The 24648-nt window shown below is 40.3% G+C and overlaps 2 protein-coding genes across 4 annotated transcripts in view; both read left to right on the forward strand.

Moving 5' to 3' along the window:
• grk4 (G protein-coupled receptor kinase 4) overlaps positions 1–15597 on the forward strand; it is a 40715-nt gene extending 25118 nt beyond the window's left edge. The window contains exons 7-16 of one of the 2 annotated variants that reach the window (XM_026358887.1): positions 268–331; positions 670–810; positions 5754–5944; positions 7359–7396; positions 7766–7855; positions 8111–8319; positions 10158–10295; positions 11372–11509; positions 11860–12037; positions 12620–15597. In XM_026358887.1, the coding sequence (XP_026214672.1) occupies positions 268–331; positions 670–810; positions 5754–5944; positions 7359–7396; positions 7766–7855; positions 8111–8319; positions 10158–10295; positions 11372–11509; positions 11860–12036 (1186 nt within the window). In that variant the 3' untranslated portion in view covers position 12037; positions 12620–15597. The remainder of the gene's footprint in view (positions 1–267; positions 332–669; positions 811–5753; positions 5945–7358; positions 7397–7765; positions 7856–8110; positions 8320–10157; positions 10296–11371; positions 11510–11859; positions 12038–12619) is intronic. The other variant, XM_026358886.1, reaches the window with a different exon arrangement.
• An 856-nt stretch (positions 15598–16453) lies between these two features.
• The window catches only part of htt (huntingtin), a 33051-nt gene continuing 24856 nt past the window's right edge, over positions 16454–24648 (forward strand). For both annotated transcript variants that reach the window (XM_026358876.1, XM_026358877.1), the window contains exons 1-11: positions 16454–16551; positions 19891–19974; positions 20383–20503; positions 20621–20680; positions 20881–20960; positions 21119–21257; positions 21741–21882; positions 22726–22904; positions 22999–23203; positions 23818–23895; positions 24001–24404. In XM_026358876.1, coding sequence (XP_026214661.1) covers positions 16454–16551; positions 19891–19974; positions 20383–20503; positions 20621–20680; positions 20881–20960; positions 21119–21257; positions 21741–21882; positions 22726–22904; positions 22999–23203; positions 23818–23895; positions 24001–24404 — 1590 coding nt within the window. The remainder of the gene's footprint in view (positions 16552–19890; positions 19975–20382; positions 20504–20620; positions 20681–20880; positions 20961–21118; positions 21258–21740; positions 21883–22725; positions 22905–22998; positions 23204–23817; positions 23896–24000; positions 24405–24648) is intronic.

Below are 24648 nucleotides of genomic sequence, written 5' to 3' on the forward strand. Positions count from 1 at the left end.
ATAGACCAGAAGCAGGAGCAACCAAAATATAAAAACTGCCAATCGGTGTTTCTGTGTGAGTGGTTAATAATTGATGATGCTTTGCATAATGGCTGCGTGGAAACCACAGTCATCAGGGTGGATTAATAATATATTAGAGCATTACTCTGTCTGCAGCATCACATAGTCTGAGAGAATGACACAACCTATCAGTTATATTATGTCTCATTCTTATTTTGTCTCCTTTATCGTTCCCCTGTCTTTCTCTCTTTTTCATTTCTCCTGCAGGCAACCAGTAACCAAAAATACCTTCAGACATTATAGAGTACTAGGAAAAGGTGGATTTGGCGAGGTAAGAGCCCCAGCAGTCGAGAAATGAAGTTGAAATAACTGAACATTTACTGTGGCTTTAGAGTTATTAAGGTTTCGATGATGGATACTGAGCCACCATTATGTTCCTTTGCACATTAAGTTTTGAAATTAGATGTTAATGTTAATGATTTAAGTTGGTGCAAGTAACCCTTGACACTTAGTTAATATAGTGCTGTTAATGTCTCTAATGCAGTAATGTTGGGTGGGGAAATCTGTGGTGTGACATATGAACTTCCATTAATTATAGTTTTTAAAGGGTGTTTTTTTTTATGTGAATGTGTGTGCAATGATCATGTTTCCCTGCTGCTCGTTTTCCAGGTTTGTGCCTGCCAAGTACGTGCCACCGGTAAGATGTACGCCTGTAAAAAGCTGGAAAAGAAACGAGTGAAGAAAAGAAAAGGTGAAGCAATGGCACTAAACGAAAAACGCATTTTAGAAAAAGTTAACAGTAGTTTTGTAGTAAGTACTACCTTTTTCTTATATTTTTACTTCAATCAGAATTGCACTTGTATTGTGTGTGTGTGTGTGTGTGTGTGTGTGTGTGTGTGTGTGCGCGCGTGTGTGCTTTTGTGTGCATGCACGTACTGTGTGTGAGAACATTGTTTGCTGTGGCTCCAGGATCCTGCAAATTAAATTGAATGGCGTGTTTGCAAAGGCTGTCGATCAGCTGTTAAAGACAGTTGCGCCGACTCAAGTTATTTGTTTTAATGACGTCCGCGCCAGGTGGAGAAGCCCGTGACTCGCAGTGGAAAGAGGCATGCTAGGATAGAACTACAAAGGGGGGGGGGGGGGGGGGGGTCGTCATATGACATTATTGACCTGTGGCAGGTGTCTTTCTGCCATGCTGCCTGTGCAAACATGCCAAATTTGATTTGATTTGGAGCATACTGTCAGCCTTTAATCAACTGTGGATGTTTTCTCAAATTTCATTGATATGTTTTCTATAATTTTTATATGTGGAGTTTCTGCAGTTCTATTGCAGTGGAGATTCTTCCTTGTATATTTGTGTGCTTTTTGGCAGGTGCATGTCATATATTGTTGGGACAAACAACACATACATGTCCACCTGATTGTTTCTTTGTGCTTCACTATTAATGCAGTGATGGGTACATTGAAACCTCTATTGTCACTACAATTTGCTGAAAACTAAGACACAATATATTCATCCTATGGTCAGAGACTACCCGACCTAAGTAACAGTTATGTGTATCAGACGCCCCTTACAACTTTACTGACTTCCTTTGAGACCAACTCAAACAAATCTGTAATCAGATGGAAAAACTCACGTCACAGGAGTAACTTGAGCATGAAATCTAAGTGACTGTTAAATGTCAAAGACAGTTCTGAGGAAGCACTGATGCAAGGAACACTGCGCAAGGATGTCACAACAGCATTGCAGCCTCCATTGATAGGAAACAGCATTAAAAGTGCTCTTCCTGGTCAAACCAATCAAAATGAATAACTGGGACAAAGGCCATTGGTGTTGTTGGAAAAAAAAAAAAAACTCAGTTTGCAAAACCACAAAATGCTGGGAGAGCATTGGATGTGTGCTGTTACATACACATTAATGCATTTCTGATTAAAATTTGACTCAATAACATTTAATAACGCATCTTCATCTAGAAGAAAAAAAATTCTACCACTGTACTTCTCCCTCTCAAACTCTGATTGGTGGCGTTGTTATGGGCTTATTTTTCCTATGGAGGACGTCTATAAATTGAGCCATAGTTGTGAGTAAGTGGTGGTTTTTGGCTGGTACTGTAATGCCAAGCTTCTGTAATTACCTTTTAATTTCTTCCATGCTGCACCAAAGTACACAAAAGGGCAAAACCTAGTCTATTAATATGTAAGGTGATAGTGTATAGGAGCAGCTCACAACCTTAAATGAAGATATTATAGGGATCTTTATTAAATGTGCTAAATATGTCACAAACACAGAGTGAGTAGCAATAGTTGGCCTGTCTCCTTTTTATCCTGCTTAACTACACGTGTTGAAATCTGGGTTTAAATGCCATTGGAAAACGAGTGATGCCTCTTTTTCCATTTCGCCCGACTGTACGCACAAAAAAAAACTCCATCTCAGGTGCTCGGGCAGGAAAAGGAAACTTAGCGTTGGCTCAGTGTTTTGTTTCTCTAAAAAGTGATTGTTCCAAAGACAAGAAAATTATAACAAGTGCTTGTTTAAAATTCCTGGAAATTGGCGAGGAGAGGCTGGAGGGATCATTTGTGGCGTATGTGCTGTGTGTACTTTCTATAGGTGAACATACTATGACTAATTAATTGCACAGAGCTGCGATATTGACTATATGTTATTTATTTGGAGCTAATGGGTGTGTTGTATTAGTCTGTTTCTGATGCAGCGTGAGCTATGTTGCACGTCCTTGTTTTGAGTGAGTCATGGAAGAAGCATGTATATGGGCATGCGTGTATACACACACACACACACACACACACACACACAGAGGCTGGAGTGGGCTTGTTACAGAACCTCAGACTTGCAGCTCCTGTCACCTGGGATTGGCACATGATTGTGTGTGTGTGTGTGTGTGTGTGTGTGTGTGTGTGTGTGTGTGTGTGTGTGTGTGTGTGTGTGTGTGTGTGTGTGTGTGTGTGTGTGTGTGTTTTCGTTCTCCGTGCTGCAGGCAGAACTGATGACTCTTCATGTGCCTCTCTACCTACGAGAGCAGCTCTGTTACCTAGCAACACTGACCAAACAGCAGTAGCAAGGAGAAGAGTCAAGTGCTCTCTCAAACCCCTCATTTCTCTCTCTCGCTATTCTTCTTTACCTTTTTTTGATCAGCACATACTATTAGTCAGTACATTCTGCTGGCTTACTGTACGTTTTAACCAATAAGCCATCCACATATTCGCTGTGTGGGGGTGTATGTGTACGTGAGACATATGTTGACCCTACTCTAAAGTCTCCTCCAGGATTCACTGAAGTAGAGCTGCTTCACTCTGATGCAGTTTTGTTCTTGTTAGCATCTGAAATGTTTTGATGCTGATGCCAGTTTGATAAAATTGCCATTAGACAAATGGCATAAAAACATAATGCATAATGAGTCTGGCATACATTTAAGAACTTATTAGGAAAAATACTCGATCATATAATGAAATTCATACTCATTTTAAATTTGATTTTAAAGATCACATCAAAGAATAAGTGAACTTGCATGAACTGTCCTGTCCATGACTTGGGAACAGGGGTATGTCTGTTCTGTAGAGTGGGGCACTCACTAGAAGAAGGTAGGGTTAAAAAGGAGTTTTATTTAAATGTACAGGATTATATTTATTATTTATTCATCCTTGTTGTTTTTAGTTGAGTTTAGGTTAATTATTGGATCATATGATTGCACTAATAGTGTTTTGTTACTTAATTTAATTACATTAGCACACATGTTGGATTTGTGGAAATATTTATTGTATAATTGAAATACATTTTATCATTATTAGGCAGCTTTTGCATTATATTTAATTACAGCATTTTCTAGCGTTTTACACTGTCCCTAATTAAATTACTTCAATAGGTTTGGTGATTTTTATTTCAGATTTATTTTAAAAGTGGGTAAGATCATTTATTTTGGCATTCATATTTGTGTGTTTGTCAAGGTGCAATACGCACAGTACACCATAGTGGCCATTAAAAGATTGGACACACTTTTGCATTCAATGGTTTTTGGATGAGATCAAAACTATGAAATGTACATAGCCACAGTTTGCCTTGAAGACGGGCAGTATCTCAACCAGCTTCATGAAGTAGTCACCTGGAATGGTTTTAAATAACAGTTCACTGGAGGCATTTCTAGCATTTTTAAAGTGCCCATATTATGCTTTTGGAGCTTAGAAAACAGTATCGGACTGCCCGTGTTCCAGCGTGGGCAGTGTTTGGACCGAGCCTGTGCAGGGATTGAGTCCCTGAGATTCGGCAATCTGTCATTTTGAGTGTGAACTTTGAATGGACCACTCAGGTACTGGTTTCTACAAAACCAGAAAAGTTTAAAAAAGACGTGCTCTTCTAACATAGTGTGTGTCAACATGCACCATAGAGTCATATAAATGTACCAGAATGACCAATGAGCATTAGTAGTGTCGTGCCAAGTTTTAATCGCAATTTCGCCAAGAACCACTAAGCAAAGTAAAGAGAAGCGACCATTACTTTAAAACATGGAAGTTTAGTTAATGTTGCAGTTGCAAAATCATCATACAGACTTCCCAAAGGAAGGAAGACAACAAGTTACCTCTGCTGCAGAAGTTCAACTAACTGCCTCCACATCAGTGCCTTCCAGAGCAGCAAACACGTCTCAACATCAGTTGTTAAGAGAGACCAGGATACAAAAGGAATGGACCAGTGGACCAACTGGATCTCAGCATTAGTCCAAATTATAGATTTTTTGTTTTAAATTTCTGAGAGTGTGAGATGGATGGTACTGTATCTGCATGTATAGTTCCCACTGTGAATCACAGAGGAGGAGGTGCAATGGTGTGGGGGTGCTTCGCTGATGACAATGTTGGTGGATTTCTTCTGAATTTAAGGTGCTCTCAACCAGTACGGCTACAACAACAACCTGCAGTGACAGGAAGGGCATCCAGCAAGTGTTCATCATATGTGGAAATGCTTCCAAGACAATTGTAAAAAGCATTCCAGTGACTAGCGCATGAAGCTGGTTGAGATAATGTTGAAATGAGTGTTCAAAGCAAAAGGTTACACTTTCATAGTTTTGATATCTTCTCTCTTGTATTTATCTACTATGAGGAAAAAAATCTAAACTTGGAAAAACTACTGAATGAGTGTGTGTGTGTGTGTGTGTGTGTGTGTGTGTGTGTGTGTGTGTGTGTGTGTGTGTGTGTGTGTGTGTGTGTGTGTATTTTGGCCTCTAAGAATTTTCCCATCCCCTCTTGTGATCTGTCTCGGACTACATACTCCTTAGCAGATGGGATTCCTCCTGATGGCAGCAACATCCTGCTTATACACAACGGCACATGCACACACGCTGTACCCCGTGTGTCACTGACCCACCGGGGTTGGGGGGTGGAGTTGGGGCGAGGAAGGGGGCTGGTGGGAATGAAGGGAAGAAAGAGAGATAGATGATGGGATTGGAGAGGGAGGACACAAGGCAGTGGGTGATGAGTGGAGAAGAAGCCTCTGGTTTTCCGTGTCTGTGGTGTATCTCTTTGTGTACATTCCAGACATTCCATGGGGGATAATGGATGATCTTTTGGGGCATTAGACAAATCAAATGAAACAATGATGCTCCTCTAGCTTCTCTGTCGCTTACCACTGCTCTTCCCTCCTTCTCTCCCCATTCTCTCTTTTGCTCTCATCTACACTGTTTCTTCTTGACCACTCGCTCTCTCTCTCACCTCCCTCATTACAACTTCCACAAATTCCCATCCTTCTCCAGGTTAGTCTAGCATATGCTTATGAGACCAAGGATGCGCTGTGCCTGGTGTTGACCATAATGAATGGCGGTGACTTAAAGTTCCACATCTACAACATGGGCAATTCAGGCTTCGACGAACAGAGGGCCATCTTCTACGCTGCTGAGATCTGCTGTGGCCTTGAGGACCTGCACCGTGAGAGGATAGTCTACAGGTTAGGTCACATACAGGTCAGAAACAATTTGGTCCAGGCGTTGCTGGGAAAGCCAAAAAAAAAAAAGAAAAAAAAAGAAAATTACAAGACTAAGATGTTTTTATCTTAGCAGTATTATTTCTGCTTAAAATGAACTTTCCTGTCTCAAAACATTGAGGATTTAGGAAGAAAGATTCAGGGGTATTTTTTGGATCTGTCTCCAAGGACTAATGTTGTGAGGTTTACAGTCCCAGAACCACATTATGTAAGCTTGTTTTTGTACAAGAGAATTTGCCTACAATTGGCTAAACGGTCCTGGCATTTAAAGGACCATTCCATCAGTTTTACGTACTAAGGAGGGGTTCAACTCAGCTTGTGAAAACAATTGTATAAATTATTTTGTGGCTCTGAGGGATGCTTACTGAAGGCTGGGAAAATAACCCTGATGATGTCACATTAGGTTTGAAAGACATGTGGTTTTACCCAGTATGGAGAGTCTAAACAAATATGCTATCCAGTTCCATCGTGGGACATGTGGGATGCAGCGTTTTGAATCTTGATCAATACTAGAGAGGACAGAATATCTCTAACACAAACACATTATCAAAGCGCAGCACTAAATCAGTGGAATACTTCTCCACTACACAAAACATGATTGGCAAATCTCACCAATCAAAAAGCTTAAACTAAACCATAAATGAGCTGGATGTCCAAATATGTGTCTCAGCTCCAGTGTTAATGAGAGATGTATTTCACACCAGTGTTTACAGTCGTGTAAGACTGTGACAAGTGCAAATAGAAAGTCCTGGATGATGAAGTGTGACTGGATTAATGGTGTACTGATTTCACGGAGGTGTAATGCACCGGTCACACTCAGCAGAGCCTTCGAGTAATGCTAACATAAACACTGATGTTCTTAGGGGACGCATCATAGTCATGCAGACATAAGTTAAGAGCTCTAGTTTTTAGATTTTGTAGCTCTTACAATAAATAATGAACTTTTTCTATTGCACTTTGTAAAAAGTTAGATACAATGATTTTTGCTTTAAGAATAACATGAGCTCTTAGTTGTCAATAAAAAGGTCTTAACATGTAAATGAGATTTGATATTCATTTAAAAAAAGCTTTTAAAAGCCTAAAATACTACAACACTAATGAAACCACGAATGCAGCTCAGTACAAAACTGCACTTGGTAACAATGCAAATAAATACAGTATATGCATGTAGATGAGCCTCTACTAATCCACAAGAAAGACTGCGAAGCTCAAGATCAGAGAGCACACAGGCAATCTGAGACAATGCAACGTCAACAAAACCACAAGTTAATAAAGAATACACCCATTTATCAGGATTTTAATGTTATATCCTTGTTCTCAAATGTAAGGTCTATTTTTAAAGCTTCCACGGTATCAGAGCTTTTTTCTTTCTTTGCAGGGATTTGAAACCTGAAAACATTCTTCTGGATGATCGTGGTATGTCCCAGTGCTTTTTTGTTTATTGTACAGTTCAGACTAGAATGGGCTAAAATGTGGGCACATTTCTCAGCTATAGTTTTTTTTTTTTCCATAATTTGTTTGCCAGTGTTTATTTGATGCAAGCCATAGCTCACAATATCCCAAAAAATTGAACAGTTTGTAAGTAGTCCACTTTATAGTGTGCAAGCACAACAGCAACAGTGTGTTCCTGTTAGGGCACTTGTACTTGTACTACTTTATAATACAACCCTAGACAACAGGGAAATGAAAGTTGTTCCTCAATGGTTCTCTGAAACAAAGTGTAAATCCTTATTAAAATGCATATTCAACATGATCTCAGTTATGTAATCTCTGGTTCCTGTTTAGGACACATCCGAATTTCGGATCTGGGCCTCGCTGTTCAAATCCCTGAAGGAGAGACGATACGTGGGAGAGTAGGCACAGTTGGATACATGGGTAAGAATCTGATAAAATAACATTTGACATAAGGGAAAAATAAATAAATTCTGCTAAAAGTCTCGATAGACTTTAGGCAGACAAACCTCTGATATATGTTTTGCTTTGTATTTTAGCCTTTTTATCTTAACACGTCATTCCTCTGCTTCCACAGCTTAATACTCTACCTCTTTAGACGACATTTATTAACTCTGTCTCATCTTAGCATGATTAGCCTGAACTGACCCTTTGTTTTCTCACACTTGCCTCTCTTAGCTCCAGAGGTGATCCAGAACGAGAGCTACACCTTCAGCCCAGACTGGTGGGGGCTGGGCTGCCTGATATTTGAGATGATCCAGGGCCAGTCGCCCTTCCGCAAACGCAAGGAACGTGTAAAGCGGGAGGAGGTGGACAGGAGAGTGAGGGAGGATCAGGAGGAGTACTCTGATAAGTTCTCTGAGGAGGCGAAGGACATCTGTAGACAGGTGAGCGTGAAGAGATGGAGGTGCCAAATGATGGAGGGCAGAAAAAGGACAACAGGAAGAGAGCATGTTAAGAAAGTTCTCTGAGGCCGGTGGTATAGAGAGAAAACAAACCCATGAGGATTTCAGTTCTGTGTATAAAATGTAGTCAGATTATTAATAAATGACACAAACATTAAGTGAAGTAAGTAAACAACAACAACAAAAACAAAAGTTGCCCAGCAGAAACTTTCATCAAACACATCAAATCCTGCTTTTATTATATTTATTATTTATTATATATAGTTTCTCTTATTGAAATGTTTTCATTTCACCATACAGTACATCATGATCATGATCATTTTGAACAGGAGCCTTTTTTTTTGTTTGTTTGTTTTTTGTTTTTTTAGTACACCCACTTCTTCACGGTAGTGGGAGTTAGTCCCAGCATGCACTGAGCGGCATGCCAAGAAAATCATAGTTCAGTGTTTGGGTCAGTAGAAGTTTTACAATAAAAAATGAAAATGATCCCTCCACTATGAATGTTTTTTTTTATAATCAGATTTAATATCTTAATGTAAAAGTCAATGTGGTCAATATGTGACACAAAACTACATGAACAAATGTTTGTAGTTCACCCAACGAATAGAAGCTCTCCTTTGTTGCTCTGTTTCTTTTGTTTCTGAGGGAAGTATCTGGTCCTTTATCTGCTATATTCTCCACGATACCCTTCTGCTCCAGTAGTTGCTAACTTTGTCTGTTAAGTGTAAAGTGGGTTTATTTTTTAGGTTTTTCTCTGAAAACAGCAGCTCGCTGCTGCTAAAAACTAGGTTGACAGTGGTGAGATGGAATCAAAACGGTACCTTTGTATATTTTTGCCATTAAAGAAAAAAAATGTGCTGAAAAGGTTTAAATTGCCCCACACAGCTGATTAGTGTGACGTTTTATGTGAGGTGGGTTCATATTTAACCCTGTGTTGATAGAAAGCTGTTGATCGAGTGTTTAAGGGAGACCAGTAGTTCGTTACAACTTACCTCGACTCTCTTTCAACTCGTCTGCTCTCCTCGGTGCCACTGCTCCGCGCTCTGAGAGGGAGCCACTGAGCCGCTTTGTTTCTGAGCAGGGGACGAGGTGGTTTGTGTGACGCGCTGGAACATTCTGACCCGAGGTTCAGCAGATTGAAAGACTCCCCAGGGAGAGGAGGAATTGAGTGGTGGGGGGCTACAAGGTGGTGTGCAGGGAGAAGAAACGTTTCAGCAAGAAATAGGAGAAAGATAATAAAGAATGGGAGAGAATGAGTGTCTGTGTGTGTGTGTGTGTGTGTGTGTGTGTGTAATTACCACAGACCAAAATAGACAAGTGATCTAGAGCTGTCAAGAGCAGAAAGTGAGAGTGAGAGTCTCCTTTGAACCCTGACATAATTTGGGCAAGAGTTGCGAAAGAACAAGAGCAACAAAGGGGAAATAGAGACAGAATGTGAGATGTAGTGAAAACGTGAAAAGCCATTGGTTTGTCTGTTGTGAAAGACATCAGCTGTTGGGTGACAACAAGGCGAGAGAGACAGAGAGAGAGTGTCTGCTAGTAGCCAAACCACTAAACAGCACTCATCCACTTCATAAGCGTGCTGTACTGTAGGTAGTGTGGTGGTAATATTATCCAGAGGCTCTCACAGCGACACTCTCTAATTCTATCCATGATGCTGCTGTATTAACCCCTGAGTGCAGGGACTTGGATTTGTCTTTATTGGGTGTATGCTGAACAAGACGAATTAGTCTTATTCACGTTGTGTCTTTTTGATGAGGAGGTTTTTATTAGTTACAATGTTTAAGTCTCTTTTCCGTCTTCCTCATGCTACATGGCAGCTCCTGGCCAAGGACCCCAAGGAGAGACTGGGCTGTCAGGGTCGTGGGGCCATAGAAGTCAAGCAGCACCCCATCTTCAGAAACATCAACTTCAAACGACTGGAGGCCAACATGCTGGACCCTCCCTTCATCCCCGATGTAAGAACACATACAAACCTGTGTACTCACAGTACATACGTGCTACAGGAAATACCATTGTCACATGTAAACAAAACCTTCTCTTCCAGCAACTGCTCCTGTCAGCTGCTTGTCCCAGTGCCAGGCGGTATAGATTAAACTGTAACCCCTGAATTTCTAATTTATCTGTGCTAATAACCTGTAGTTTTACTGCTGTTTTACCGTCTGATGGTCTCTAGTAAACAGTAGCTCATTCGTTTTTCTTACTTAAGCTTAAGTAACAGTAACCAATGACAAGTTAACAGAGCTATAACACTGCCTTAGTTATTAGATCACAGTCTGTACAAAAGGTAAATTAACAGTCACAGTCAGATATATTTTGCGATATGTTCAATTAAACACTGTGTGTTGTCGCGTGACAGCTGGAGGAGCATCCTTGCCCATGTGATGCTTTCGGTGTCGTTTTTTTCTGCGCTCCCTCTCGTCTCCCTCCGTTTACAGGCATTATATTTCTCCTGCAGTTCATTTGCCCTCATGAACAACTCTCCTTTCTCTGTCATCACTCTATATAAAACTTAGTTGAACAAATTTCCTACAGCGCTCAAAGCGAATTTAAAGCAAGTAACTTTTCACTTTTATTTGAGTACAGTGTCACCAGTCACCGTCAGTAAGAGAACTTTTTGAACTCTGAAATCCTTTAGTACTCTTTACAGCTCTGCTGTGCTTCCCTTATAGATCTTTTTCTGCATGGGATAGCACAGCTGCTCACAGAGAGATTCATTCCATTTTCAGTGTCATAAATAAACAGAGTAAGGGGAATGACTGACCTGTGAGGTTAAATCAATAGTTGAAAGAAGATAGTGTTATCTCCATTTCTATTTTGGGTTTTTCAGGTCAGTAGAGCCACACTGAACAAAGCAGAGCAGCAAAGAGTCGTCAGGCATGTGAAGATTTAGATGTTAGGCAAATATCAACCTGATTTAAAGTATTATTTATTCATTAGTTCACACTTTCATTCAAAGTAATTTTACATTTCTCTTTTCTTCTGCAGTTAAACTCTCTTTCTCACTGTTGTCTTCATTTTTCTCTGTCTCCAGCCTCGAGCCGTGTACTGTAAAGACGTCTTGGACATCGAGCAGTTCTCCACCGTCAAAGGCGTGAACCTTGACCCCACGGACGATGACTTCTACCACAAGTTTGTCACAGGCAGTGTCTCCATCCCGTGGCAGAATGAGGTACTGCGAGCTGAGCCCTGAGATGATGTCATTGTTCAGTCCCACAGCAGACACAAACAGTGCAGCACAGTGATGGCGATGACATAGGAATCAATAGGGAAAACCCATTCTTTAACAGTGATGTACAGAGATAAATCAATGTAAATGCTTTTAAACACGAAATTGCAATAAGAGTTACCAGTTAGTGTGGAGGTGTTCATTTACTTCTTAAATGTCCATTTGTAGACAGCGTTAAGTTATAAACAAATGAGACCCAACACTATGCTGACCCACAGGCCTGTCGTAGAACCAACCCTCCTATGGTATTGAAATTTATCAGGGTATTTAACTCGACATCTCGTCTCTTGTAGATGATTGAGATGGAGTGCTTCAAAGAAATCAATGTCTACGAGACCGACGGGACACTGTGCCCAGACTTGGACATGAACCGGCCGAACCCTCCACCAAAGAGAGGCTTCTTCTACCGCCTGTTCAGAAGAGAGGCAAGTGCTAGTGCTCCGGCAACTGTCCGAGGGGGTGGGGGCTAAGGTACTTCCTATCTTCCTACTTTCCTTCCTTCCTTTTTACCCCCCAAGGCCTTGTCCAAACTCGGCTGAATCTCCTCTGGAATTCAGTGTGAAGTTGTTGTTTCCAGTTCATTCGAGTGGGTTAGAATAAGGCCTTCCTTTCTCTTTTTCTTAAATTGGATATTGCAGTTCCTTTTTAATCCCTTTGCACATTCTTTCCTGTATTTGTTGCTACGCTGCTTTGTTTCAGAAGGTCAAACCTGAGGAATCTTTTCTGGAGGTTGTGGGAAGAAAGGCCGTAATGCTTTGACATGACATAAACATTTTAAATGTAGTGACACAGTGGTCAACATAGTTGGTTTACTGCACTCGTAGTGCTTTTAAAAACTAGGATCTACTTTTATTTAAAACAGTTTTTAATTATTTAGTTGGGGGCCTGTTGTTACATTCCAACTTGCCACAAGGCAGGCTGTCAGTGCTCGTTCACAATTATGTGCGTGATGTGGTCAAGTCAGGAATTCTGGACTTGACCACACATGTGAGACAGCGTAGCGCCGAAGGCTGCTGACGTTGGTGATATATCCTGACTTTTGGTTCTCCCCAGGTCTGTTTGAAGAGCGGCTACAGTGACGACGAGATCGAAGAGCCCTCGCGACTTTAAACCACTCCCTCCACCTGCCTCCTCCGCCTCTCGCCGCTAAACTTCACCACAAACTCCAACCGAGCGCAAATCTTAGGAACTCAGTGAATGTTGACCTGTATTTATGAGCTGTATTAAAAGTGTATTATAATTAAAGAAAAAAGTATGAGTTTAAAGATTTTGTACATTTGTACTTGAATTTATGTGTAGATGTATATTTTCACTAAAGGTTGTATTGTACAAAAAGCCATAAAAGTACCACTTGAATGCATACATTACCTTATTATTTCCTTTTTATTTTCTTTCGAAACGAGTATGGATAATGCGTATTGGGGAGTGTTTTTTTAAGAAGCACAGTACCAGTAGTTTTTATTTTTGTCAATGTAGCATAAGGCCTTTTTGTTTTTATATGTGCTGTATGTTTGGCATTCATTTGGCCAATGTGACGTGGCGTTAGCTCATCAGATCCTCCCGGTCCCAAACTAACCTTTAGTCTCCGCACTCCTCAAGGCTCAGATAGATCTGAATGAAGGGCGTAGACCCAAACAACATGCGTGGAAACAGAGTCCAGTCGAACATTGCTGTGTTGATGCCAAGCTGCTTAAACTTTCTCACATCTCCATCCACCCCTCTGATTTGTTTTTGTATGAGTAGTATGTAGTATGAGTCTTTTAGGTGCCTGTATCCATTCAGTTCTAGATGAGGCGGGATGGATTTATTTCTTTTTAGTCAGCATGTGCAAGTTAAAGTACCAGTAACATGCAAAGAATATATTACAGAGGCCACTTTCAGTCATAGAAGTCCTGATGATTGTCGTTCCAGGACTTCTCCAAAACTCTTTCATGAGCTGCAAAAGACTCAGATTATTAATTTCAGATGCTAGAGAGTGTTTCCATTGAAAGCAAGTATCCAATGTTTCCTATGATCTCTTTTTCTGATTTTGTTGTTCTTCCAGGCTTTTCATTAGTTTTTTTTTTCTTAGTTATCCAGTTATTATGAGCCTGTTTAATGTGCAGAGCAGAAATCTTTCTCTGTGAAATTCCTTAGTAATTTGCTTCTTATATTTCTAGAATAACAGTAAACGCAAAACTGGATGACTGTGGCTGACAGTGGCTTCATCTAAATAACAAGTTACTGTTCCATTAAATCGGTTGCCAGCAGGCATTGGCCTCTGCTCTGAGTCAAGATGCACCCTTCTCTTGATCCTGAATGACACAATACCTGTCTGCTGCATATCCTGCTAGTAGACCTCCCAAGTGAAACAATCAGGAAGGAACATTTTCTTTACATGCCCCGAACCAAGATTAATTATCGTAAACATTTTGTTCTCACTGGCCTCTCAGAAACATTTGAAGCCATTTTGCTTTTGACGCCATCGAGGATTTTTCCCATCACCTGTTTTAATGCTGTGAATACCCAATCTAGACATGTTAGCTTTATGTGTGTGTGTGTGTGTGTGTGTGTGTATTACACTGTATGCCAATGCCGCTTTTGTTCAGTCAATGCAGTAAATTAGCTATGCCCTTGTGCAGTTAGAATTTAATTATCTAAAGGATTCCTTCATTTTATACATTGAGTTTTTTTTTTTTTTTTTTACACAAAGCAGTGTCTGCCTTTTTCAATACAATACTTCAAAATCATGTACAGACTTGAATGTCATTCAAATGGATTTTTAACAGTTCAATAGCGCAAATATTTTAAATGGTACGCATATAATCCCCCATCTAATAATCAATTTGGCAAGTTTGTTTTTTCTAAAATGTTGTCTCCTGTTGCACATTCCATTGTTAAAATCAGGAATCAGAAATGTGCATCTAGCCATTGAGTTAACATGAGTTTCTGAGTGTTTTTTTTTTTTGTGTTTGTTTTGTTTTTGTTTTGTTGCATTTGCACATTTTGAAGCTGATTTCTCTTGCCTATGTAGATTTTAGCCTTTTGACTCTTTACCCTCTAAAACCTTGTAAAGTATGTATTTCTAACATGTAACTAAGCTCTAACACACATTCACTGTGTTTGCCAACCATGCCTCTGTCATTGTTTGGAGTAACTTTACTCTTATACCTTCCATACAGTATAGTAGTAAAGAAATTCTGTCAGTTTCATTGCACTATGGTGTGTTTTAACAATGACTATAGGAAGTGTCTTTAACTTTTTTGCCAATGATACCAAAAGCTACATAAATCAAACTTGCTTTGTTATCCAGAGACTTTACTGAAGAAAGACTGACAGCCTTTATTATATGTGCCAGTTGCAAAGTTAAGTTTTGACATCCCGCCTTTTTTCAACCTCTGTATCGTCCGTCCATTCTGAGAGAAATTCCTTCACATAAAGGAAGTTTAAACAGCTCAACAGTTTTGAATGTCCGCACTAAGTGCATTGTAATGCCTGTTTAGAAAAAAAAAAACATATGTTTTATTACTCAAGCATGTATCGGTTTGTAATACTTCAGGTTCCTTATATATGTAAATGATGACCTTCTTGTGCCAACATATCTCACTGGTATCTGAGGACAAGCTTATAAATGGCAAGGTGACCAGCTGAGTTGGCCCAGTTTGAAACGTTCTCTCCTGCCTTCAGTCAAGGCGCTGATGACGCGTCAGTCCCCCAAAATACGGGGATGAAGATGGAAGTGACAGATCCTCAGTTCTTTGGTGTCACTTAAATTTAGTTTAGGGGATAACACCAGTACTCTTCTGTCCAGATATATCACTTGCGTGACATAATCAAGGCAGGGAGTATGCTAATGAAAAATGCATTAGTGGTATTCAAACTGGGCCTGGGACTTCTTGATTTTATTTTTCCTTCTTTTTTTGTATCTGTACAGTCATGTTGTTCAACCACTGCAGTCATTGTTAATTCTTGTACAAGTTGTATCACTGGTTGTTGTACCATATCGGACATTTGTAATTATGAAATAATACACTGCCATTTGTATAAAAACACTATTGTCTTGACTTATTTGTGTCATCTTATTTTGTTGTGCATATATTGGCATAGATGGGAGGAGTTTAAACAGATTGTATCTAAAGCAATTCCTGCCACTCGCTTTAATCATAATATAGATAAATATAAATGTAAATGTAAATGTAAATGTAAATATAGGAGTCACTTTGTTGATCATACATTTCTGGTTACCGTTCCTTCATTCAAACTTCGCCCCTCCCACTGCCTGAGACGATGGGCTGGAGTATGAAAAGATAGCAGTGATTTACTTCTCTCTAACTTTTCCCTCCGTGCGGTGGATAGGTTAGATGTACATGGACATTTTATTTCTCCTTGATTAAGTTCCCAGGACGTTTCGGTAACCCGCAGTCATCTTGGTGCACAAATGAAGGCACAAATCTGCTTTAGCACTCTGGGTTTCACTGATCCCGTGACAGCGTCAATAACAACAAAAGAAAAAGAGCACTCATTGGTTCTTTGCTAAGTCACTCAACACAAAACTGCAGTGTGATTGGTCGGTGACGTTGCAGCCCTCACCTCTCCCTGAATGTGTCACATATGCCACTTCCTGGTGTGATTGGACAGGGAAACGCAACGCTGCATCAACCATGGCTCGTTATCAACCATCATTTGGGTTATTTGGAAATAGTATTGGGAAGGAATAAGGGACATCTTGCACGGAAATAAGGCAGAGAGCCGGTGGTAGTTGTCGCGAGTAGTGTTAGCACTCTCGTCGCACTACGCACCGCTTGCTCTCTCTGTGCGCTAACTTGTCTTCACTGTGCTACTCAGTTAGCCCTCATAATAAATATTAGCTAGCTAGCAAAGCTAGCCTACTTACTGTTGAATGCTAAAATGGCCACCATGGAGAAACTGATGAAGGCCTTTGAGTCTCTGAAGTCATTTCAGCAACAACAGGGACCACCAACAGCCGAGGAGCTTGTCCAGAAGCAGTAAGTGGATCGTCGTCCAACCACGGTTGCAAAACAAGCCAACAGCCGCTGCACAGGACAGCTAGCTTAGCTCCGTAGCTAAAGTTAATGCCTCTCTGATAACCAAGGTTTAGCTAAAAGTTAGCTTAAAGCTAGTTGGGCTAAGATGCAAGCTAACAACCTTAGAACAATATATTATCCATACTTCTCTGGAATTGTAAGTCTAATTTTATGTCATTATTTGTAGACTTTGCACCAATGGTTAACGAGGCTTCTTCTTCTGATATTATCGTTAATGTTAACCAAATGTCAGCTAAGCACATTTGTAGTGGCAGACTAGCTTAATGATAGCCGACGTAGAGAGCGTCCGTTAATTGATGCTCAAGCAACTGAAAACGGGGTTAGGGATCAATTAAAATGTGCACAGTTTACTTAATAAATTGTCTTTGTGTTTGACCAGTCGCATTCACAATTTAGGCGTAACATTTTGTAGTAAATTGCACATTAATCTAGATGGTACTGCTTGTGCCGAAGATCAGGTGCATTAATATGGTAGCCTCTTGGACCGACGTCATTTTCACTCTATCCTGATCCATGGATCAAGAGATGCTGTAGCGATTAAGACTGCGTGCCTTGTTTTTGTAATACCCCCTGCTCGAGGAATCACGCTTTTTCATAAACGTAACATTTTCGATTTGATAATTAGATTTATTAATAATCTTAAGGACATTAGTCAAATTATATGTTAAGGGAGAATGACAAGTGCATTACCGATGATGCTCCTAGTACTCAAGTTGTTAATTGGCGTTTGAACAGAAACAGAAGACCTATTAGGCTGATCCTCCAGACCAGATGATCTTAAAACTGTGCATTTCCATCTTTTTTCAACAAACCCACAATGTATTATTTTTCTAATAAGAGTGATGTATTTATACAATTAGGTTTCAATAATATTGTAAACTATTACATTAAAAGCAGATCATTAACAACACAGTGTTGATATGCTTTTAATTTAATAGTTTAAGAATAAAGCCCACTCAGTGTAAGAATGAAAGCTATTGTTCTGGATATGGTTAGATCTTAAATCTCAGTATGTTCAAAATTGGTGAACCCATAAGGGTTTAGCTGGTAGTGATGCCTAGTCTGTCTGTGCAGTGCCTGCAGTTGGTGGGAAGTAGCTGTGCTGAATAAACTACAGATGCTTTGCTCTTATAAGATTATAGTTTCTTGTCAGTGTGACATTGTAGAAAGTTGTGACTAACAAACACACATACACACACTTTATTCACCGTGCATTGTGTTATGATCACAGGTGATCGGTGCAGTGGGAGGCCTGCTACCTGACTAGTGTTTACAATGGTTATAGTCAGTTGGAATTCTGTCTGGCTCACCCAGAAAAGACTATTGAAGTCTTATTCAACTGCCCTGTAATAAATCCTTACCTCGTGAAGGTGAAAGTTCAGTTTCTGTTTAAACAGTTTAAAGAAGCATTTGTTTTGCATTAAACTGAACTATTAAGCTTAGCTTCATTGATAAAAATGGATGGACCCTCAATACAATGCAGTACAGTCAACAGTACCATACCACATTACAGTATTAGTTCACACAATCATGATGTATATGCCTGCATATACTGTTACAGTGTTAATGATGCCATATCATGAAGTCTATTCCGGAAACCCTTCCCTAAACGTCATTCCCAGTTTCCAAAAAAATTGGGACACTATGTAAAATCTACATAAAAACAGAATGCAATTATTTGCAGATCTCACAAACTCATATTTTATCTACAATAGAACATGGAATACATGTTAGAGATGCAACGATTGCAATTTTCTGATCTGATTTGTGATTTGTTTTTTTAATATTGCTGATTCTGATTTTGCTCAATTTCACTCTGCTACCACTCACACCATTAACCTGAAGCGCAGCTAAGCCCGACCTAGGAACAAGGCTTTGAGCAGGAGAGTGAAGCTGGTGAACAGCTCCATTAAGCAGAGTGAAAAATTCTCACTGCTCCACCGTGCTCTGGTGTGCAACGTGAATCATCATGCTTATAAATGGCTCAGAATGGGATGTCTCAGGCTGGTCGGCTGGTCACTGTTCATGGCCAATCAAGCTTACAACTGTCCAATTTGATCTCCAGCCAATCACTTGGTGCATCACTAAAACATACCAAATGTGAGAGAGAGAAATATGAGAAAATGTACCAAGACAAAAAAAAGGTGATTTTGAAATTAATGGCAGCAACACGTGTAAACAAAAGTTGGGACACGGCCATGTTTAACACGGTGTAGCATCCCCTCTAGTCTGTAAATATCTGGGTACTGAGGAGACCAGAAGTTTTGCAAGAGGAACATGATCTCCTTCTTGCCTGATACAAGATTCTAACTACTCAGCAGTCCTGGGTCTTCTTTGTTATATATTGCATGCTAGATGTGCCAAATAGTTTAAATTGGTGAAAGGTCTAGACTGCAGGCAGGTCAGTTCAGCACCCAGGCTCTTGTCAAATTTTGATTTGTCTGACATCAGGATGGTTTTATACTTTGTTACAGTGAAGATGGCAGGGATTCTTCGTTATATGATAGAGCTGGCACAATGAACTGTGTTCTCAGACAGTGCTGAATCTTATGCCTGTTTTTAATGCACTGCTGTCTGAGATCCCAAAGATGATGAGCATCCAATAGTCCAATCAGTCTCAGCGTTGTCCTATTCAGTTGCAAAATGTTCCTTCAGCTTTTCCATGTTCCTACTACTTACTTTCCAGCCTATTGTTGCTTTTTTAAGCTGTTTTGCTAACACTACTTTCAAATTATTTGTTTTATTAAAATGGTAAATCTTCTCAGTTTAAACATTTGTTGTTTCTATTGTCTGTTGTGAATAAAACATGCATTCATGAGATTAAATCATCAAATCATAGCTTTCCTCTTTTCACATAGACTTTAACAGCTTCCCAAACCTTTTGGGAATTGGGGTTGTAGATTTACTCAACATTACATTATTTAACAGGGCTTATGCTGCTGCTCTGTCACGTTGATAAGTGCTTTATTATGAGATTTGGACTCCAAAGGTTTCAGATTATGACCTTGTGAGTTTTCACTTAGGCATTTCAAGTGTTGGATATGGATGCCGTCATCTGAATCAATTTAGTTGATGAGTTTACTTTGACTTGTTGCCACAGAATCTAGCAGTGTTGCAGTGTTTTATGTTGTGACTTGTCATATTCAGGGTTGTTAAGATCCTGGTTCGAGATGGAATAACCCAGTTGTTCGCTCTCTGCCTTCTGTGTCTCTTCCTTTTGTGCTGCCTCTTGTTTTCCTTCCCCTTCTTCTTATGTGCCTCTTCTTTACTCTTTCACAGGAAAAAGGAACAGGCTACCACAAAGAAGGACAGGGTCACCCACTGTTTGACAATATGTGAAAACATTGTGGCTCAATCTCTGAGGCAAGTCTTGCTTTTTTTTTTTTAATCATATCTAACAGTTTAGTGTAGGTAACTGTCTAATATTTACAAAATATTGAAAAATCTTTCTAAATATTAGACACAGGCAAACTTACCAAAACCTCTGAACTTCAGAAATGGCTTTTATTTTTAATTCTTCTGAGACAAATTCAAGTCTCACTGTCATCACAGTAATGTCTTCACTCAGAACTAATCCTGATCATCATCATCAATAATTCTCAATTAAAAAGTGATCTCATAGCATCCAATCAGAAAAACTATGTAGCTATTCCAGTCTGTGTGTATGAACGAGGTTTTGTGTCTGAGGCAGGGAAAGCCATTTGACTGCAACAGAATTAAATGGAAGAATGCCCATGTTGTGACTTTTCTTCTCTGTGGTTTGGGGAGCAGAACATCTCCAGAGTTTCAAAAACTGCTGGGCATCGCCATGGAGATGTTCCTGCTCTGCACTGATGACAGCGAATCAGACGTCCGAATGGTGGCAGATGAGTGCCTGAACAAAATCATAAAAGTAAGCAGGACCTTTTCAGCTTTCATCTCTTGTATCCCTTGATTTGGTTTTGTGTGATACATTTCATTTGCAAAACGTAATAATCTCTGGTTGGTTATTTGTTATATTTCTCTTCAGGCTCTGATGGACTCCAATCTCCCCAGATTGCAACTAGAGCTGTACAAAGAAATTAAAAAGGTAATCTAATGTGGCTGTGTAGTGAGTCATTTTGTTATGCAATAGCATTTTGCTCATTCACTGGCGACCCAGGTTTGATATTTATTTCATGTGGCGTTAAAACTGAAATGCTTGGATGTGTTTCCTTAAAACACATTAGTGTGACAGTAGAAGTAGTGGTGACGCAAGGGTTGATGACACTGGCTTGTGTATCTCTGTAGAACGGTGCCTCTCGGAGCCTTAGAGCAGCTTTGTGGAGGTTTGCTGAGCTTTCCCACCTCATCAGACCACAGAAATGCAGGTAGACACCCAAATGCCTAAAAAGCTTCTTTTTCCTTCATTTTCACATTTTTCTGTGTACGTGGAGGCAACATTGTCATTTATAAGGCTACCAATAATCTTTTCTCTCATTTACTGTTTTGTGTCATTCTTCTCTCTCTAATCCCTCTTGTGGTTCAGACCCTACCTGGTCAACCTGCTGCCGTGCCTCACCAGAATCACCAAGCGGCAAGAGGAGACTGTGCAAGAAACGCTGGCTGCAGCAATGCCCAAGATTATGTTGGCTTTGGGACACTTTGCCAATGATGGAGAAATCAAGGTATCAGTACAGAAAGAAACAATGATAATTGTGTTGTATGAGCGAAGCAGATATTTTTGTTGCAACTTCATCTACTGTCAAGGTAACGAGAGGATGGGAGGACACAAACTGAAAAAAATCAAATCTCCTGCAACAATAATTAAGTTAAATAATAAAGTTGTTTTTAAATTGTGTTTGTATAGAATAAAAAAAAATACAATAAAACATTTGGTTTCAAAAAATGTTCTAATGTTGTTTTTAACCATATGTTTCCTCTCTGCCGAAGTCAATTAACCTATCTGAAAGTAACATTCATACTAGCTTAAATTGAATCCCTCTCTTCAGATATGTTTATACCTTATTTTTGCTCTTTAGAAATTTCTTCTCGCTTGATCATCTATAAAGTTGTGTTTAAAAATATTTATTTAAAACATTTTTTAACACAAACAAATAATTTCAACCAAAAGACAAAATATAATAGTAGTTTTACCATTTCTGTCCCAGGTGCTGCTAAAGTCATTTGTGGCCAACCTGAAGTCTAGCTCCCCGACCATCAGGCGGACAGCGGCCAGCTCAGCCGTCAGTGTCTGCCATCACTCCAGACGTACCAGCTACTTCTACACCTGGCTCCTTAATGTGCTGCTTGGTAGGATACAAAAAGGTCCACACTCTCACTTACATGGACTCAAGTAACCAAGTCATTGAGAGAGACCAGATTTCTTAACTAATCGAAACACGTTAACATAAAAGAAACCTGGTTTCTGGTAATACGAGTATACGTGCAGCAAAAGGGTAATCTGATTTCTCCTTTGCACTGGACTGTTTTTGGAAGTGTAGTCCACAAATTTTAGCCTATGGAGACAGAAAAGACAGATTCCCAACCAATTTTCTTCTTTCTTTTTTTTTGTTCGTTTCGTCTTCGATTTGTTAAAGGGCGAGAGACACAGGCACAGTGCTCCTTATAACAGAGCAAACAAAAAAAAAAAAAACGTGGTGAAAAGTGACTTATTTAGATGTATACAGGAAAAACGAGATTGGGTTGTTTCATCCAGCCTCACTCCTCAGCTGAGGAGTAGTAGAGTGGTGAGTGTCAGCAGCCTTTGTTATGCACATGGACCCTTGTAAAAAGTTTACATGGCTGAGTAATCAGAGTTCTCTGGGAGAAATCAACATTGGGAAATCAGGTTTCTCTGATCTGTTACTGCAATCATGGTAACCAGGTTTCCCGTTTACATGACAATTAGGAAATATGCTTTCTCGAGAGCCCACTGTCACTGTAACCTGGTTACTTGACTCACACGGTTGCCCTGATGGATGGATTGTTATATACTTGTGTATATAATTGTGTAATTATGTACAAAGATGTTCACTTTCCTAATTTATTGACAGAATTTATTAATGAACATTTATGTAACACACAGGCTGCAGACATTAAAATGTGGTTAGGAAACACAAATGGTGAACTCCTGTCTATTCTTTCTATTTCCAGGTCTATTGGTTCCAGTGGATGAAGAGCACCCTAGCCATCTGATTCTGGGGGTGTTGTTAACACTCCGCTACCTAATCCCTCTGCTGCAGCAGCAAGTCAACACCACCAGCCTCAAAGGAAGCTTTGGAGTCATGAGGAAGGAGGCTGACATACAGCCGACACCTGAACAACTGCTACAGGTAGAGAATAAAACCTGATTCTATGTATGTCACAAAGTGTGTACATTATTGTAAAGTTGTGTCTGACTTGTGGAGTCTGGTTTGTGTCTTAAAGGTGTATGAGCTCACTCTACACTACACACAGCACTGGGATCACAATGTAGTCACAGCTGCTCTGGAACTCCTGCAGCAGGTGTTCAGGACTCCTCCGCCTGAGCTTCTGCACATACTCATCACTGCTGGCAGCATTCAACATGCCACCGTGTTTCGCCAGGACACTGAGAGCCGTGCACGCTCCAGCAGCATCCTTGAGCTCATTGGTCAGTTGGGACAGTGCTGTTTTACTAGACTTACTTATAGTCACCAGGCAATTGCAAAAATAGCTGCTTCAGGTCACTTTTAATTCCTTAACCGACTAACCCATATTTTGCCAGGATCAAGCTGTGTTAGTGCTTTTTTTCTTGTTCCTGCTTTGCTATGTGTTTGCAGCCTTTTTCTTTGCTTTTTTAACTTGTTTCTGTGGTCTGTAAATAATTACTTTTTTCTATGAGTCTTCTGGAGCTTTTGCTGCTTTTCTCTTTCTCATCTCCTCTTTCTACTTCCTCGTTCTTGCCATTTCCAGCGGGGGGAGGGTCTTCCAGCAGTCCACTCCTTCTCAGGAAACAGAGAGGTGACTAGTCTGTTTATTTCCTCCACTGCCATCTACCCTCTAACTGATGTTCCACTCAGGCTTTGGGCAAATTCACCTTCAGCTGAGTCCCTTACAGTAGCTGATTTTCCACTTAGTTGTTGAATTTCACATTTTAACTTTATTGTCTAATAACACATGGATAAGGCTCAGTCAGAAACCAGTCAGTCCACACCCAGGTTTTTCTCTCATAAGCTGGAGTTAGAGCTCTTTGTCCTTTGTTGATGTTAAACCATTTGTTTCCAGGTAAAATACTTTCTGGAGAGGAGGATGGGTTGGAGGATGACCCTGAGAGGACAGATGTCACCACTGGTGCCTTCACAGGTGAGAAACCACCCACCTGAAGGCAGAATGTACAGTATTTGGAAACTGTAACAGTCTTATTGACCAAACTTCACAATAGATGATAATGTATTTTTTTTCTTTCAGCATCAGTTGTTGGAGCAGATGCCTCCTCCACAGCCCAGGTGGACATCATCACTGAACAGCCACGCTCCTCTCAGCACACCCTGCAGCCTGGTGACTCTGTGGATCTCAGTGCCTCCTCAGACCAGGGCGGTGGAGGAGGCGGCACTTCTGCATCCGGCACTCCAGAGTCACCCAACGACAATGAGGAGGAAATGCTGAGTCGGAGCTCCAGCGGCGGGGCCAACGTTACACCAGAGACGGCTGACTACACCACCCCAGAGAATGCAACACCAGAGGGAGGACCTTTGGGTGAAGGGGGGACACTGCTAGGCACTAATGATCGCTCACTTCCACCCAGCGACTCCTCCCAGACCACCACAGAGGGACCGGATTCAGCTGTAACCCCTTCAGATGTAGCAGAGCTGGTCAGTGTGTGGTCATGAGAGCGAGATTTAATCCCATGTTTTTTAATAAAGTAATTTACTTCTGTGTATATATATATAGAGTTTGTGTGGAATACTCTAGACTAGGGCTAGGCGATAAATTATAAAGATAACTATTGCAAAATAAATTTTACTCAATAAAACATACTGAACTAATACATACTGAAATTAGCGTTGATAGAACTTGTTCAATCCGTGGTATGACAGGCAATACGTAAAGCTGATG

This window comes from Anabas testudineus, chromosome 1 (assembly GCF_900324465.2).
Source record: "Anabas testudineus chromosome 1, fAnaTes1.2, whole genome shotgun sequence".
NCBI classification, from domain to species: domain Eukaryota; kingdom Metazoa; phylum Chordata; class Actinopteri; order Anabantiformes; family Anabantidae; genus Anabas; species Anabas testudineus.